A 17,803-nucleotide genomic window follows, 5' to 3' on the forward strand; every position below is an offset into this window, starting at 1 on the left:
CCCACATCTGACGTGGATAGTTTTGCTTTATTGAAAACAGCGTAACGTATAGTAGGAAAACGGTTGAACCCCACTTTATTAAACACACACATAGGCACATGTAGTCGGTCACCTGGAGTCTAAAGTTCGGAGAGCTCCACGCCACAATGTTGACTTGTTTTTGTGGTGGGTGGGGGAGGGGAACAGTGCCAGCCATTTCCTTCTTTCTGTTGGTCCATATTATTGGTTTTCTTTTTACAAGCATGCATTACTTTATAATCATTTCAACCAATAAAGTGACTGCCCTCTTGAAAAAGGAAATGGGTTAATGTAATGCTTTGCACTATTCAGTGAGAGAGAAAAAAACTGCATGTGATCGATGGTCTTAATAAGCGATCATCCCACAAGTCAAGCGTTCAAATGACCGCAGTCAGGCTCTCGGCCCCAGGTGCAACACACAGTTCCCAGTGAAAACCCATGCTCTCCATTTTTCAAAATCATAGGAAGATACTAATTTCTAAAATAATAAATCTAGACTCCAGAACTGAATCCCATGTCCTGCCTGCCCCTCCTTTAAAAAAAAACACAAACTTGCCCTGAGTATCAAAGTCTGAGATCCCTCCTGTTACCCTGACTCGGATAACGCTATTAAAGTTAATGGAAGGAGAGGTCTGCGCTGGGGGCACGTGAGCTGTGAATCACTCTGAATGGTCACGTCTCCGTCCTCCACCTGGGAAACTTTCGTTACTTAACTTTTTGGCACCAGACGGAGAACAGAGACTTGGCAGCGTGCCAGGCATTGTGACCGCGCTTGGCTGTGTGTCCGTCCTCGACACCAAAGCGCGCAGCCGCAGATGAAAGAGTGCGCGCGCCAGACTTGCCCCGGGGTCCAGGCTGGAACAGAGCCCGGGCTGAGGGGCCGGGCCGAGGGGCGGAGCCTCGTGGCTCAGGGTTCTTGGTGTAGAATTAAATCACAGTCTCTTAGGTGGCCCAGGCCTGTGCATTTTTTAAACGTTTCCCAGTGAGTCTGATGCGGGACCAGGGCTGAGAACTACCACCTCAGTAGGCGGGTGAGTCCACCAGACGGAACCCAGTAGGAGCCGCTCCTCGCAGCCCTGGGCAAGCTGGAGCCAGAGATGGGAAGTGACAAAGCCAGCTTTTATTTTTTTAAAGATTTTGTCTATTTATTTTTAGAGAGCAGGAAGGGAGGGAGAGAAACATCAATGTGTGGTTGCCTCTACTGGGGACCTGGCCCAAAACCCAGGCATGTGCCCTGACTGGGGATCAAACCAGCAACCCCTTGTTCGCAGCCCGCGCTCAATCCACTGAGCTACACCAGCCAGGGCAAAGGCAGCTTTTAAAAGGAAAGACGTGGCTTGGTGTAAACAATGAAGTTTGGAAGAGCTCCTAAAAATAGGTACTATCGGTACTGCCACACAAAATCTAATTTTAGCCACGTTCGTCACCGTGTTATCTAACCGTTTTATCAGTGACCCTGTTAGATAACCCTGTTTTATGGGTGAGGTGATGAGGCGCCTGGGCGAGGACTTGGGATGAGCAAACAGAGCCCGGGCCTCTGTCCTGGGGTCACGTGAAGGAGGCTGTGCCCACCCCCTGGGCCCCAGGGCTGCCTTGTGAAAAGGAGAGGGTGTGGCATGGATGACCTCGGACGTCCAGTTCTGGAATTCTCCCGTAGTTCCATTTTAAGTTGGCAGTAAATTATTTTTAATTGATTTGAGGGAGAGAGAGAAACATCTATTTGTTCCACTTACTGATGCATTCTTTGGTTGATTCTTGTATGTGCCCTGAATGGGAATTGAACCAGCAACCTTGGTGTATTGGTTGACACTGTAAGCAACTGACCTACCTGGCCAGGGCTGGCCGTACCTTCAAACACCCCACCCACCCCACCGGAGCGCCAGTGGCAGAACCCACCCCCCCTTCACGCTGCCCACCCCTGAGACAACAAAAGCCTTAACCGTTGCGTTGCCTGTGTTCTGCTCCTTCTGCTGCGTGCTTTTCCCTTATTCCTCCCTGGCAGCAGCATTTCTCCCTTTGTTTTAAAGGCTTAGAAAACAAGGTACATCAGAGGATGTCATTAGTTGTCAGCCTGTAAAAAAACCCAGCGTGGTCATAAAACAGGAGCAGGAAAGCCACGGGGCAGGAAGAAACTGCCTCCAGGGTCCAGCCGTTAAGGGCCTTGCACAGTCGGAGTGTATTCAGTGTGCTGACGGGAAAGCCAGTTTTTAAAGGCAGAGCTCGGCACTGCCCCCTGAAAGTTGTGAAACAGCGGCTCTAGAAGCACAGGCTCTGCGGCAAAGCGAGGGGCTGTCCTCGGACTTCTGGGAAGGCCCACCAACGGGCCTGCGCTGACCTACTCTGAAGACACCGGAGTTAGGAGGTGTCTTGGGTGTGGTTCCCTGGAACAGAGCCCGTGTGGGAACTTCTGTTTAAGGCACTTGTCAAGAGAGTGCCCTTAGAAGCACCTTGTGAAGGAGTGAGGAAAGCAGGAGAGAGCAAGGGAAGAAGTAAACAAGGATGTGGGTTTAGCTAACGTGTAGCCTCAGGCCCCTGCACTTGAAGCCAGAAGGTCAGGCTTTTCCACTCCCGACATGAACCTCGATGGGTGGCGGGCGGCTGCTCCCTGCTGGGGTGGGCAGCGAAACCCCACAGGTTTTTCTGGTCCCGGGAGGCACTGCCAGCCGAGGCACTTCAGAGAAGGGGGCATCGGTGTGCCAGTGGCCATCCACACTCAGGTGACCTGGGGGTGGGTGTGCCTGCCTGGTGGTGCTCCCCGAGAGCCTACTGAAAAGGTAGGGAGGAGCAGGGAGTGGCCGGCAGCTTTTGTGACCAAAAAGGTTGTGTGACTGTGTTTCAGACTGCATGGCAGGCCCATGTTTTTTCGGGGAGGTCCAGCTGCAGCCCCCAACGTCAGGGTTGCCCACCCTCAACCGGACTTACAGCTGGGATGTGCAGGCTCACAAGAGAATCGGCCTGGAGCTGCAGTTCTCCCTGCCGCGCCTGCGGCAGATCGAGCCAGGGGACAGCTGCCCGGACGGAATCACTCACTCCATCAGTGGCCGAGTCGATTCCACCACAGTCCAGATCGGGACCTTCTGTAGCAACGGCACCGTGTCCCGGATCAAGATGCAAGAGGGCGTCCACATGGCCTTACACCTGCCCTGGTTCCACCACAGAAACGTCTCTGGCTTCAGCATCGCAAACCGGTCACCCATCAAACGTGAGCACGCTGGGCCCTCCTGTTCTTTGCTGAGGTTGAAACACACAAAAATCACCACTTTCTCTAGGTCCGAAATGGCCGGTGTTGCCAATTTTGTGTGATTTAACCTGAGTGCCTCATGGGGAGCTGCCACTCTTCCGTAAGCGACACAGGCCACTGACACCCGGGGTGGACCCACCCTCCTCTGCTAACCTGGGTGGTGGCTCTCCTCTCTGTCCTTCGTGCAGGAGAGGTTTGTGCTCAGGAATGAAATGGGATTGGCTCTACAGACCTGTTGCGATCGCTCCTTTTCTAATTCCTTTCCCCGTCTTCTCTCTGTTTCACATCTTCTCTGACGGTGTCAGTGGTGGGTCGTGCTGGCTCACCTTGGCTCACAAGAGCTGACTGTCCCACCAGCAGGAAGTTGGTGTCAAACAGAGCTGTTCATCCAAATAAAATTATATAAACTTACAAGTGAAAAAAATGAGTTTAGAAACAAAGATCATACACACTCAAAACTCACTGCCTCCTAATGATTTCACTACAGTTTCCTCTTGTCTGTGCTCTTGAAGTTACTTATGCTGATTGTATCTGGAGGTGGCAGTCCTGTGGGATGATGAGTTGCTGCCGGTCTCTTCCCAAGGCCATGTTCAGTCACCTCACGTTGTTAGCTTGAAATCAGCTATGGTGGGAGTATTTAGACCGCACACGTTAGGACTCCCCGCCCCCACCCTGGCTGAGTCCGTTATTAAACACTGATTCGAACACCACCTATGTCTTCCCCTCGTGCCCTATCCAGATCTGTGGCTGAGGACCTGAGAACCGCCCTCCCCTGACCTCAGCCTGCTGCCCCTCTGCCCGGGACCACCAGGGCAAGGTCTAATCGCTTGGCTCGGGTTCCCCCCCAACAGGACTGTGCATCATCGAATCTGTGTTTGAGGGTGAGGGCTCCGCAACCCTGATGTCTGCCAACTACCCTGCCGGCTTCCCTGAGGATGAGCTCATGACCTGGCAGTTTGTCATTCCCGCGCCCCTGCGGGCGAGCGTCTCCTTCCTCCAGTTCAACGTCTCCAACTGCGAGAGGAAGGAGGAGCGGGTTGAGTACTACATCCCGGGCTCCACCACCAACCCCGAGGTGTTCAAGCTGGAGGACCAGCAGCCCGGGAACATGGCCGGGAATTTCAACCTCTCTCTGCAGGGCTGTGACCAAGATGCCCAGAACCCAGGGACCCTCCGGCTGAAGTTTCAGGTTCTGGTTCAGTATCCACAACATGAAAGCAGTAAGTGAGCCCTTCCTTTCCCCTCCTGCTCCAGCACACTTCTTCCTTCCAAGGAGTCTGCTTGGGGTGAGGTTCCCATCCCATTTCTCATCGGTGGCTTCTGGGCCACTTGGACCCTGGACCCTGGACCCTGGACCCTGGGAGAGGTGCGGGAAGAGCGTTGCCGGGTTGAGGGACAGGCTAACTGGTGAATGAACGGCGTGTGCGTTCATTTTCACACAGTAAGAAGCTGCTGTTTAAGTCTGGTCCAGGATGGCTCCATCGGAGAGCAAAGGTCAAAGGCACATCCAGGATGGCTGGGAAAGACATTTAGAAAGTTACTGTGATGGGAGTGGCCATGCTTCCACCAAAGTGTGAGGGCCTTTCCCTCCCCAGCACCCAGTATCACTGGGCTTCTCTGTTCTCCCCCGTCTGATTAGGGGAGATGGTAACACTTTGTCTTAATTTGCTTTTTTGTTATTGCAAGCGAAGTGACAAGTTATATGAGAACTCTTCGTATTTTTTAAAGATTTTATTTATTTATCTTTAGAGGGGAAGGGAAGGAGAGAGGGAGAGAAATATCAATGTACGGTTGCCTCTTGTGTGTCCCCCTGCTGGGAACTGGCCTGCAACCCAGGAATGTGCCCCGACTAGGAATTGTGAGAACTCTTAGTGTTTTGTATACTTGGACATTTATATTTCCTCTTCTGCCACCTGCTCAGTTATTCCATGTCACAAATATGTTTTCCTCTTGTGTCCCTTGTCCCTTACCATTATTTATGGTGCCTATTATCAGGAAGATATTTACATTTTTCTTTTTTTGCTTTTATAATTTGCATTTGCTTTACAGTACATTTGTAAGATATTCTCTATGTTTTTATTGTGGTCACTGCTTTGAGGTACTGGGCTAATTGTATTCTTTTACTAATGGGAAAGGCAGTTCTTCTGGTTTAGCCTATGGAATAGTCCATCTTTTTCTCACTTATTTGAAATATAGTGTTTATTAGAGAGTACATTATAGTATCTGAGGTTTCGTCCTGTTTACGAATCCTCTCTTCCTGCCCTAAAACTGCACTGTTCTTAATCACCATTCATAGTAGGAGACTATTTATGTAAGTGATGATAAATCTTACTTGGTTGACTATTGTGCAGCCACTAAGATGAATGAGTATTTGAAAAGATTAGTGCATATGAAAACTCTAGTAAAATATATAAAACTGTATAAAATAATAAACTGAGAGCTGAGTATGAAGTATTCTATTCACTGTACTTTTAAGTAGTTAAAAAATATGCACACATGTAACCAAGGTCTAAAATAAATCTAAAGAAAGGAAAGAGGGTCAGTAAGGGTGGTAGAAATACGGTCCATTATTTTCCTTTTAAATTTCTTTTAAAGTTCTTGTGATGGTCCCTTAATAATGACAGAGCATCCCCGACGCTCCCTGTGCCATGGGGTGGCTGCGGACGCGGTTTTCACGCCTGTTCTCGCCCTGTGCTTCCAGATGTCACCTACGTGGTTGACTTGAGTAAAGAGAGAGACATGTCGCTCAGCATCGAGCCGAGGCCCAGCAGGCAGAGCCGCAGGTTCGTCCCCGGCTGCTTTGTGTGCCTGGAGTCTCGGACTTGCAGCACCAACCTCACCCTGACAGCTGGCTCCAGACACAAGATCTCCTTCCTCTGCAATGACCTGACTCGCCTGTGGATGAACGCCGAGAAGACCTTTGGTACGTGCCCTTCCCACCCCGGTGGGCAAGCTCCTCCTGGCTCGTGAGCCCCTCTCCCCCTCCCGCCCTGTCTTCTGGGTGGGGTCCACTGCCTGAGCTGTAAATATGTGACAAGAAATGTCCCCCCTAGTGCAGGGTGAGCAGGGGCAACCAGGAAGCAAACCACGAGGTGGAGACCAGCGTCCTTGGGGAGCGGCAGCCTCAGTTGGAACATGCGTCTTTCAGAAGGGCAGTGCATGCGTGACCTGTGTCTGCACTCATGTCTCTTCTGTCCCTCCTGCAGTCTCCTCCTGGTCTTAGACTTCCTCGTCCTCTCCTAGCTGCATGGCCCCTGCTCCCACGCTTGCTGCCCACTTGTTTTTGTTTTCTCTCACACAAGACCTGGAGTCTTAAAGTCAAGACCTTTGACCTGTTCCATCTCTTACCCCTTTAGCCCCTAGCAGTGCTGAACACGTGCTAGTCACGTAATAAGTGTGTGACGAATGCGGGGCAGCCAAACCAATAGTCCCCTGCCTTCAGGGCCCCCATCGTCTCTGACGCGGACGCCCTTAGAGTCTCTACAGAGGCAGGAGCCGAAGCCTCCCTGTTAGGAAGTTCCTGGGTGGAGGCAAACCTGTGCCCTGCCCGCACGGCACTTAGCATCTTAGACACAGGCACACAGAAGTGAGAACCAGACAAACAGAAGTTGGTCTGCCAGTTTAGGAAGAATATGAGAGAGCAGGAGGGGAAGCTAGAAGTGGATGACTTTAGAGCTGAGAAGATGCTCTTCTCTATCTCCTTCCCGCGTGGGTACCACGAGCCCCTCTTTTCCAGGCTGCATGGACCACCGGTACTGCCTCAGGAGGTCCTACTCCCTCCAGGTGCCCAGGGACATCCTCCAGCTGCCTGTGCAGCTCCACGACTTCTCCTGGAAGCTGCTGGTGCCCAAGGACAGGCTCAGCCTGGCCCTGGTGCCGGCCCAGAAGCTGCAGCAGCACACGCAGGAGCGGATCTGCAACAGCAGCTTCAGCTACCTGGTGGCCAGCGCCGGCCTCGGCCAGGACCTTTACTTGGGCTCCTTCTGCTCCGGAGGCGCCATCCAGCAGATCCAGGTGAAGCAGAACATGTCGGTGACCCTGCGCACCTTTGCCCCCAGCTTCCGACAAGAGGTCTCCAGGCAGGACCTGACCGTGTTTTTCATACCTCACTTCAAAGGTGAGTAGGTGTCTTTCACTCTCTCCTGTCTCCAAGCCCCCTTAGCCTTTCCCATTTGGGAACATTCATCTTATTTTGCTTTGGTGATCATCTTAATCAAGTTGTCCATTTGAAGAGGAGCTAGAGCTGAGTGGGCTGGTTTTCGGACAAGAAATTTGAATCCTAATGCTGACTGCGCCATTAACCTAACGTGGACAAGTCCAGGGGTTGGAAATAAGACCGTCTGATGGCGCGGCACAGGTCGATGGCAGAAAAACACATAATCAGATTCGCGTCTGTTGGGGAAGCAGACTGTGCATTAATTAGAAGTAGCCACACACCACACCTCCTGGATTTCTAAGGTGGTAACGTGAGAACCCTAACGCAGATGTATTATGACCTGCTTTGGGAGCTCAGGATGTGTGTCCCCGCAGAGAGCGCCGGGAAGGAATGCTGGGAGAGAGAAGGATCTAGAACTCAAGGGCCCTGTTCTCCTGGGAGGCTACAGTGGCCTTTGGTGTCCCGGGTAGGAAGTGAGGTCCAAATCGGTCATAAAAGTGACTGCTAGAGCTAATTTTAAAAGTCCTCGTTGCCGTTACAAGTGACTCAGTGTGAGAGGCTGTTTTGACACTGACCAGGGGCTTCATTTGTGGCTGACTTCGTTCTTTTGTCTGCAGAGGCAGGAGCAAGACGGGTGAGAGTCTTCGGCCATTAGATTAGGGTCAGTCTAGGCTGCCGGGCATCTCCAAGGTTAGCAGAGAAATGCCCCCGGGAGTTGCATTGCTGTGGAACGTGGGGGTTTGTCTCACCCGAAGGAGAGGAGTGGAGTAGTTGCCCTGCCTGTCAAAGGCAGACCTTCTGTTCTGCAGTTCCGGAATTCTTCCCAGGACTGATTCTTTCTGAATCTCAGAAATAGGAATCGGGACACAGCCCTCCCGCTGTGGGGCGCAGGTGACTGTTAGCCACACTGAGGGAGGGCGTCACGGAAAGGGAGCTGAGTGAACTGCCGGTTTGGCTGCCTTGTTTTTGCTTGTTTGTTTGTTTTGCCTGAGACCCAAGCACCTGATTAAAACTGCGACTCCAATCCTAAGCCGGCCAGTACAGTGGCCATTGGTCATGGGAGGCAATTTAAATGGAAATTAGTAGTAGTGAAAATTTATTTTATTTTTTTAAAGATTTTATTTATTTTTAGAGAGATGAAGGGAAGGAGAAAGAGAGAAAGAGAAACATCAATGTATAGTTGCCTCTCATGCACCCCCTACTGGGGACCTGGCCCAAAACCCAGTCATGTGCCCTGACTGGGATTTGAACTTGCAACCCTTTGGTTTGCAGGCCTGAGCTCAATCCACTGAGCTACACCAGCCAGAGCTAATAATAAAGAAAATTTAAAATTTAGCTCCATAGTCACACCAAGCATGTGTCTAGTCTTCAATAGATGTGTGTGGCCATGGCTCCCCCATTGGATGGTAAAATGCCTCTGCCACAGCAGGGTGCTCCATCGGACAGCACTGCTCTGGATGGCGGACCGTCCCCTGCAGCACGACTTTTTCTAGTGAGTGAAACATCTGCATGTCTGGTCTCCCCTTTCCTGCAGAGGAAGGGGTTTTCACGGTGACCCCGGATATGAAAAACAAGGTCTACCTGAGGACCCCTAACTGGGATCGGGGCCTGCCGTCCCTCGCCTCGGTGTCCTGGAACATCAGCGTGCCCCGCGACCAGGTGGCCTGCCTGACCTTCGTGAAGGAGCGGGCGGGCCTGGTCTGCCAGACGGGACGCGCGTTCCTCATCGTCCAGGAGCACTCATCCGCAGCCGAGGAGGTCTTCAGCCTGGAGGAGGTGCTGCCCAAGCCCAGCACCCACCACCGCAGCTTCTGGGTCAACGTCTCCAACTGCAGCCCCGCGAGCGGCAAGCAGCTGGACCTGCTCTTCCAGGTGTCGCTCAGCCCGAGAACTGTAGGTAAGGGCCTCCAGGGTCTTTCGGGAACAGCAATGGAGAGCAGATTGGGGGCTGGGGGGGGGAGGAGCAAGCCTGGGAGGTGAGTCGCAAACAAAGGTTTGGGTCCCGGCTGTCCACAAATCCATCAGCTATTATTGTATCAGTGATGCTGCATAACAAAGCACCCCAGGACTCAGTGGCTTAGAAACAGCCATTATTAGCCCTGGCTGGTGTGGCTCAGTGGACTGAGCACCAGACTGCGAACCAAAGGGTCACCAGTTTGATTCCTGGTCAGGGCACATGCCCGGGTTGTGGGCCAGGTCCCTAGGAGGGGGTCTGAAACATCAAACACCCATTGATGTTTCTCTACCTCTCATTTTCCCCTTTCTAAAATAAATAAATAAAAAATTTACAAAACAACCCAGCCATTGTTACTACTCACAGGTTGGCTGGCCAATTCTGGTCTGAGCCAGGCCATCAAGGCTCCTTCTCTCACGCGCCTGTGAGCAGCTGCAGGCCGACTCTGGCTCCGGGACTTTGCTGATCTTGGCCGGGGGCCCGCTCACACGTCTGGGGCCCAGCCAACGTCAGCTGGGATCCTGGGGCTTCCTCGGCTCCCCTCTGCGTGGTCTCTCATCTTCCAGCCTAGACCTGTCCTCGGGGCAGGGGAGAGAGGTCCAACAGAGGCCGGAGCAGGCCTGCAAAGTCTCCCGATGCTTTGGGTAGGGATTCAGACTGCGTTTCCTCTGCCGCGGTCTTTCCGCCAAGCCATCAAGTCGACAAGTGGACAAGTCGACTTCACCTCTTGACGGGAGGAGCTACAAAATAACACGGGACTGGCTCAGGAAAGAGGTAGAATGAGGGCATTCTGGTAGTCTGTCCAGCACCGTCACTGATTATTAATCTCTCTGTGACAGAGGGGAAGGCTTTTCCCTTCTGACCTTCCTCACCTGTAGAGAGTCTTTGATAAAAGTGTCGCTGGGCCCTGGCCGGGGGCTCTGTTGGTTGGAGCACTGGACTGTGCACCTAAAGGTTGTGGGTTCGATCCCCAGTTGGGCGTGTATGGGAGACAACCGGCTGGTGTTTCTCTCTCACGTTGATGTTTTTCTCTCTTTCTAAAACCAATAAAAATATCCTCAGGTGAGAATTAGAAACAAAAAGTACCCTTGGGCAATCAGTGCTGGTGATTAAAACGTGAGGACCTGGAAAGGGAGAAAGAGGTATCTGGCGTCTGCTTGTTGCTTTATTCAGCGACACACGGGAGGCCATGAGACGCCCTTGGTGGCAGCCGCAGGGTTTGCCCATCTGCTCAGGGTTGCAGGGCCCACTGAGGAGTTTCAGGCAAGGACACACACGTGTGGCGGGGCAGTCTGCTGGTGCTGTGTTTACCTTCTGTCCCGAGACAGTCACAGAGCATCCCAGGTTGTTGGAACCAGAGGGCACCATGCCGGAACTTCCTCCCGGCCTCTTCCCTTTGCGGTGGTCAGAGAGGTGGCGCGTCCACCCACGGCCACCCAGCTGGTTAGCAGCAGGAGAACCGATAGGACCCAAAGCCACACGGTGAAGGCTGTCCTCGGCGCTCAGGCTCGCTCCCGGGTTTTCTGCCTCTGTGATGCTCATCTTCTGTCGTTTATTTCTGTCCCTGTTTTCTCCGCACCTCCCCGTTCGTTTGCCTGTAGAACAAGCAAGGAATTCTCCACCCCTGGCTGGTGCAGGGCTCCCTTTCTGATTAGTTTTCTCTTTCCCTTGTGTGACTATAGGAAAAGAACAGCACAAAATGAACCCACCCTCTCCTTAACACCTTCTCATCCGGCTTTTGGCTCCCCGCTTTCTCCTGCACCCCTCTGCTCCCCTCTCCTCCTCCACAGGCTGTGGCAGCCGGCGGGGCTTGCCCAGTGTGGGCCCGGAGTAGCCTTTGAGCAGATCTGGCAGGTCCCCCGTGTGTTGTAGTTACTGAGTGGCTCGGACAGGAACCGTCTTGTTTGCTCATGAGTACGTGGGTCGGGGATTCCGACCGGGCCCGGCAGAGTGGCTCATCTCTGCTCTCGGCTCTCTGGAGCCTTGGCCAGATGCCCTGATCAGTGAGAGGATGGCCAGGTGTCTCACCTAGACACGTGTCTGGGGCCCTGATGCCTGCATTCATCCGGGCTCCTCAGTTTGTTTTCCTCCTGGAGACTCTGCACAGCTAGCTTGGGCTTCCCCCCAGCACGGCGGCCTCTGCAGAGTCAGGCTTCTTACCTGGTGGCTGGCTCCCCATCAGACGGCAGGTGCAAGAAGCGGCCCTGCCTCTCTCCCCAGGGGCAGGCCCAGAGCCAGCACAGCCCAGATTCACGAGGAGAGAGGCTCCCCGGAGTCCGAGAGCAGCCTGTGGGTGCAGGGAGGGGGGCCTGGGTGGCGGCAGCTCTGGAGACGACATGGTCGAGTTCATCACACAGCTCGCCCACACGCCGCTGTCCCTTGTGTCTCTGCTCACAGACCTGACCGTCATCCTCATCGCCGTGGTGGGAGGCAGCGCCTTACTGCTATTTGCCCTTGGACTCATCATTTGCTTCGTGAGAAAGAAGTAAGTGAGAATCCCACACCTGGTGGGGAAAAACCCCAAAAAGCACACACGTGTGTGGTGGCAGCGTGGCCTGCAGTGTCTGTGCAGCTGCCCCGGCACCAGCCCCGGGCGCTGTCTGCCGTCCGCTCGTTGGACGCTGAGCAGCCAGGGGTGGTCCTGGCGGGCGATGGCCCCGTGGGCTGCGCCAGACCAGCCTCCAGACCTGTTCCCTCCCTCACCTCGAGGTAGGAGCGCCTACGGCCCCAGCTGGTTCCCTCCGGCTTCTCGAACAAACACGTTTTATGCGTGTTCGCTGGACTCTGTACAAGCTCCAGAAGAAGCCGGTTCCGTGGGCAAGAGGAAGGCAGACCCAGTGAACTGACTCAGTGTCTCCTCCCACCGCCTCGGCGGAGGAGGTTCTGCTTCGTGGAAGGAGGGCGGCGACCTTTGTAGACAGGGCGCACGCTGCGGCCAGATGGGATCCGTTCTGCCCGTGTTTCTGAATAAAACCGAGGGGAGGGAGAAATCGGTTTCCCCTAGCATGATTTGACCTTCCAAAAATTATTTTTTTTAAATTAACTGGGGCCACGAACAAACAACTAGAATGCCCGATCAGCCAATGGACACTGCATAGAAATGTCGCCGCAGATGAGGAAGGACCTGCCCACCGGAGACCCAGGGCCAGGCCTCTTCCCCGAGACATGGGGCTGCACATAGGTCGCACGGGAGAGAGGACTTTTAACAAAGCACCATTACATTGTTTCTCCCAGAAACCTCCTGACCTGGGGTGCACACCATGCCCGTGTGCCCCATATCGGAAGCATGGCACTAACCCTGGGCCCCAGCTCCTCATCGGGAGGGCACTGAGTGAAAGGAGGGCGCAGCGCTCACCCCCATCTCTAAACTGCCCCAGTCCTGGCCTGCGGATCGCCAGCCCTGGCCTTGCCTGGGGGAGGCCCCCGGCTGGCAGCCTCGCATAAGGGAGGCTCATCCATGTCCAGCTCGGTGCGGTTCTGAAGCGGGCAGGAGGGAAGACAGCGGCATTGGGCTTGTGTGTGTCCGCATGTATTTCCGAGGGTCTCCTGGGCGCAGGAGCCATGCCTGGTGCTGGGACCCCAACCGTGAGCCAGGAATAGGCTCCCCTCCCACCGCCCTGGGGGTGGGGGACCGAAGACGCTGCCAGGTGAAGTGGCAGTCCCAGCACAGAGGGAGAAGAACTTTGGTGGGGACACGGAAGGGCAGCCATCACAGGCTCCAGGCCGGAGCCTTGGGAACCCGCCATCCTGGCCAGAGTCTCCGTCTGACAAGCTAAATGTACTAGATTTATTTTTATCTCAGAAAAGTACAATTAGTGAGCCGCCAGCCTGCACATTACAGGGCCCATTATGTTCTTTGAGATAATGTCCTCCCTTTGAATCAGCGGTCAGCTGAAAAGCCAGCGGCCCCTGCTTGGGGTTCCCGCAGGTGGAGGGCAAAGCTTTGTTTTCTGGAGCAGAGAGCGCTAATGCCCATCCACAGCCGAGCACCAGGGAACACTACTAACCAAAGGGTAATGGTGTCACCGAGGAACTGTGGCACCCCAGCCTGAATTCTGTCTTCTTTTTTCGATTTTCCCCCTGCTGGAAGTTACTGTCGAAGGGACTGGATCCCTCTGCTAATGCTGAGCTCTGCTGGCCCCGCCTCCAGCTTTAATCCAAACAAACAGCCCACCACCCTGAGCCCCAGTGTGCTATTGTGTAGAATCTAGAAGGTCTCCAAGGCAGGGATGGAGCATTGGCTTTGGGAAAAGCACTGTGCATGGTAGAAGGTTGGCCCAGGTTTGCCTGTGCCTGGCGTGGCTGGGCTGGGCTACCACCCCTTTCCAGTAGGGGAGAGGGGTTGTCAGATGTCCCTGCCATTGAATGCTGTGCATCTATTGAAGCAAATTCAAGTGCGGGTGGTGTTACAAGTACCTTCTGTAAACCACTCTCTTGAAAACTAGAGACCAAAGCCAGGCCCCTTTAAATATTCACAGCAGTTTCAGGTTCGAATGCTAAGCAGTTTGTGGGGGACACTCGGTCAGAGCCTTGAAGGATGTGAGGTCCAGCAGGGATGGACAGCGGTGCACATCCGAGCTCTTTGTCCTTCTGACGCCTGCCCATTCCCTCTCTCTCAGCAGGAAAAAGAAGAGGAACAAGGGCCCGGCTGTGGGCATCTACAATGGGAACATCAGTACCCAGATGCCCATGCAGCCAAAGTTCCAGAAAGCACCAAAGGATGCTGACCCCCACGTGTACGCGGTCATCGAAGACACCATGGTATATGGGCACCTGCTGCAGGGTTCCAACGGGTCCTTCGTCCAGCCCGAGGTGGACACTTACCGGCCCTTCCAGGGCCCTGTGGGGGCCAGCCCGCCCTCCCCGCCCCCCACATGCTCCAGGACCTGGACTGTGAAGTTGGCCCCTGAGGAGCCGTGCCCTGGCTTCAGTCCTGAGTCCGAGAGTGAGCCGTACACCTTCTCCCACCCCACCAAGCGCAGCGGAGGCGACAGGAACACAGAAGTTCCCTTGCTGGACGCCCACGAGGTGGAGCAAACTGGGGAATAACCTGGACTCATCCCAAAGACTTTGCGTAAAGCCAGGCACGGAGACACCCTGCCGGTTGCCCCCCTGAAAACCTAAAGCAGCGGGCTCATATGGAAGGGGCAGCAGGAGGTTTTCCTGGACTCCCCAGCTTCTGATTTCCGAGTGGGCTCATTCCGATGATGAGTTCTGGTCTGGATGCAGTCACCACTGCTCAGGTCTTTGCAAACTCAGGAGCGGCTGCAAACCAGGCCACAGTGAGAGAGAAGGAGTCGCCCAGGCCGGGCTTGCAACAAGCCCTGGTTCGGATTTGGATTTGGATCTGGATCTCTTTGGGGGGCCATCCGTTTTCCTGCTTCTCCTTCCTGCCACTGAGGAGAGACTACGAAACAATCCAGCCCGCAGGTGTGTTTTCTTTAGCCAACAGAATCTTTTTTAAGAATCGATCACTAACCTTTAAAATGAGAAAATGTTTACATCACAATCCAGATCAGAAGACCTGGCCAGGCTGGGTCTCACATTCTCACCAGGCAGCAACTGGCTACGTGGAGAAGCTGGGCCACCCTCCGCTGGGGCCTCTGGTCTACCAGTTCCCCAGAGGCGCCCCCCCTCCTGGGCACCCCCGACACCCCCACAGGGTCGCTTTTCTCAGGACACAGTGAAAAGCATGGGGCCTGTATCTCCGCCCTATCGAATGAGAAGACAGGCCTGGAGGCTGGTGTGTGCTTCCGGAAGTTTTCTCACACACAGTCCACACCCCTCACTTACTGTACTTACCTGCCCAGCTCCTGTGGGGGTTTGTTTGCCTCCGTGGGCCCTGCTCTCACCTGGGAGGAGACAGATTGTGTTATGGCTTGTCAGCACAGTCCGAAGTTCAATGTTTCTATGGCAGAGCCTCTGAAAAATAAAGGCACCCCGCTGAGCTCCGTGCACTCACCCTGGAAACGCAGCGTCCAGACTTGTGTGTGGGCTGCGTTGCCCACACAAAGAGGAGCCATGTAGTCTCCTCCGTGGTGTGCGTTCTAAGGCCTCTCGAACTCCTCCCAGAGAGAAGGGTTTGTGGTTTTTTCATCACGCCCTCGGGGTTGCTGTGGCGCCTTTTCCCTCTCAAAGGCTGGCTCCCCGCCAGGGACCCCCACCTCCTGGTCTCTTCTGTGGGTCACTGGCTTGGTGCTCTGCCTTCTGCTCCAGAGGGAGGCTGGCCATCTTTGGCGTAGCTGTCTGTCATCACACACGTCCCCTTTAATGACCAGGTTGCCAGGCGGCCATTGTCTCTTAACCGAGAGCTCAGAACTGCAGGTCACCTCGCTGTCTCCCTGAGGCCTCGGGTGTTCTGAAGACAAGCCACCCAGAAGGAGCCAGCCCGGCACACTCGTAGCCCTTTAAAGCCCGGGCCCCAGATATGTAAACTACTTTGGGGTCACAGGAAACCAGTCAGATGCGTTTGTCGAAGCCCCCACACCGGGGCTGCCGCTGCCCGGGCTGCCCTCGTGCCCACCTGCCATGGCTGTGAGGACCCCTGTGCAGAGAGGACCCTCCTCCAGTGCTGCGGTCCCTGTCCACGGGATGGGCGGGTCTCCAGGACGAGAGGAAGGGGGAAAGCCCAGATCCACTGGGCGTGACCTTGGCCGCCATCAGCGGGCTGGTTTGTGTGAATCTGCAGTGCATACTTGGAAATAATTTATTTGTTGTAGATACTTTTTTAGGTGCTGTTTTATTTCCTGTGCTTTTTAAAATAAACAAACGTACACCAAAAAAGTGGGTATCAGGTTGTTTAAATGTTTTGGCTACGTGTCCCTGGCTCAGCTGAGGCCCCGGACGTCCCAGGGGTGCCCTGGGACGGACGCACCGTGGGCTCAGCACGTGCTGTTGTCTCCGAGTCGACAGGGCAGGAGGCTGCGCTGTGGGCTGCCAGTGCGGCCCTCGGAGGCCAGAGCCTGTCCCCTTCTCGTTGAGGGAACAGGAGCCCCCTCTGTGTGGCCTCTCCCAATACCTGACCCCCACGGAGGCCTGGGGCCGCCCTCAGCAATGACCTCCACTGGGCTCTAAGCCGGTCACCAGCCACCAGAACAGAAGTGAAGGGAGGGCGGTGGAGAGGGAGCTGCAGGTGGGCCCCCAGCATGCACCCGGAGCAGAGAACAGGTGTTGCTGCTGCGTAACCCACCGCCCCAAACCTTGGCGACTTCCGGACGATCGTTGTTTTGCTCACAGATCTAACGAGAGCAGGGCACAGCAGAGGTGAGAGCTGAGCGTCCTCATCATGTGGGCCCCTCTAAGGGCTTCGTGGGCCTTCCTCACAACTTGGTGGCTGGGTTCCCAGGGCAAGCGTTCCCAGAGTCAGGGGAGTCAGGAAGTCGGGGCTGCCCGACTTTAGTCTGCGGGTGGGCGCATCAGTCAGAGCCCACCCAGACTTACGGGGAGGAAGCAAAGCCCCCACAGCTCAGCGGGAGAGGGGGGGTCGAAGAATTTGCAGGCATCTTTTGTACGGTACAGTGGGGCTGGAGAGGTCAGAGCCCAGTGTCCCTGCCCGTGGAGAACACTGACCATGTCCACCTCTGGGCCATATCCCACCTTTGACTGCCCCTTGGCCTGGCTCCTGTTCTTAAACCCCAGGCTTCCATCTTTGGACTTCTGGCCTTTGGACTTGGCACACTGCCCCAGGGGTTCTAGCCCCATCCTCTGTTCTGTGATAATAACTCCACCAGTTCTAGCCGGCACCTCCTCAGGCACCTGCCGAATATTTTCACTGCCTCCTGGGTTTCTCCACCGGCACCTCCCCGAACAACCCGGCCTGATTGCTCCCGAGCAAATCCATCCTCTCATCTCTTACCCCAAATTGTCTCCCTCTTTCATGTGAGTTCATTTCCTGACTCTGCCCCTAATTAGCTGTGTGACCTTGAGGTAGACCCTTTGTTTTCAGACGCCTGCACAAGATGAAATCTTCAAAGATCTCACTTTCATCTCTAAAAGGCTTTGATGTCGCCAGTCACCCAGGCCCACAACACTGGACCCAACCTTCGGCACATCCCCTTCTGTCACTGGCCCTGACCGCTTTCACTCTGCAACCCGGCCTCCCCCTCGTCACACCACTCGTCACACGACTCCCACGCTCTGAAATTTGTGCCTCTGAGATGTGTCCCTCCCAATGAAGTCCTCAGTCTCCCGCCGAGGCGTGGCACCTCCAGTTTACCGCCTGGCCCTCCTTACCTCTCCAGACCTCTCCCTCTACCCAACGCCCACCCACCCCAAACACTATTTCAACCCTCAGGGCTCATCAAGGACACTCCTGCCCACTTGTTCATGCCCCAGTCCTGGGCAACATCCCTTCAAAAGCTGCACTACCTCCCTCCCTATGAAGATCCTACTAGCACTTCAGAGTCCATCACAAGTCCACCCCCTCCAGCCCCAC

General features: G+C 54.7%; 1 protein-coding gene across 3 annotated transcripts in view; it reads left to right on the forward strand.

Annotated features, from left to right (window-relative positions):
- CDCP1 (CUB domain containing protein 1) overlaps nt 1-16,134 on the forward strand; it is a 39,624-nt gene extending 23,490 nt beyond the window's left edge. Inside the window, exons 3-10 of one of the 3 annotated variants that reach the window (XM_053669553.1) lie at nt 2,858-3,220; nt 4,111-4,295; nt 4,398-4,479; nt 5,961-6,182; nt 6,996-7,376; nt 8,950-9,312; nt 11,767-11,854; nt 13,989-16,134. In XM_053669553.1, the coding sequence (XP_053525528.1) occupies nt 2,858-3,220; nt 4,111-4,295; nt 4,398-4,479; nt 5,961-6,182; nt 6,996-7,376; nt 8,950-9,312; nt 11,767-11,854; nt 13,989-14,418 (2,114 nt within the window). In that variant the 3' untranslated portion in view covers nt 14,419-16,134. Of the gene's footprint in view, nt 1-2,857; nt 3,221-4,110; nt 4,480-5,960; nt 6,183-6,995; nt 7,377-8,949; nt 9,313-11,766; nt 11,855-13,988 lie in introns of all 3 variants that reach the window. The other 2 variants (XM_037148347.2, XM_053669552.1) reach the window with 2 other exon arrangements.
- Nucleotides 16,135-17,803: the final 1,669 nt, after the last annotated feature.

The sequence above is a fragment of the Artibeus jamaicensis genome, unplaced genomic scaffold (genome assembly GCF_021234435.1).
Source record: "Artibeus jamaicensis isolate MK-2021 breed Jamaican fruit bat unplaced genomic scaffold, CSHL_Jam_final contig_519, whole genome shotgun sequence".
In the NCBI taxonomy this organism is placed as follows: domain Eukaryota; kingdom Metazoa; phylum Chordata; class Mammalia; order Chiroptera; family Phyllostomidae; genus Artibeus; species Artibeus jamaicensis.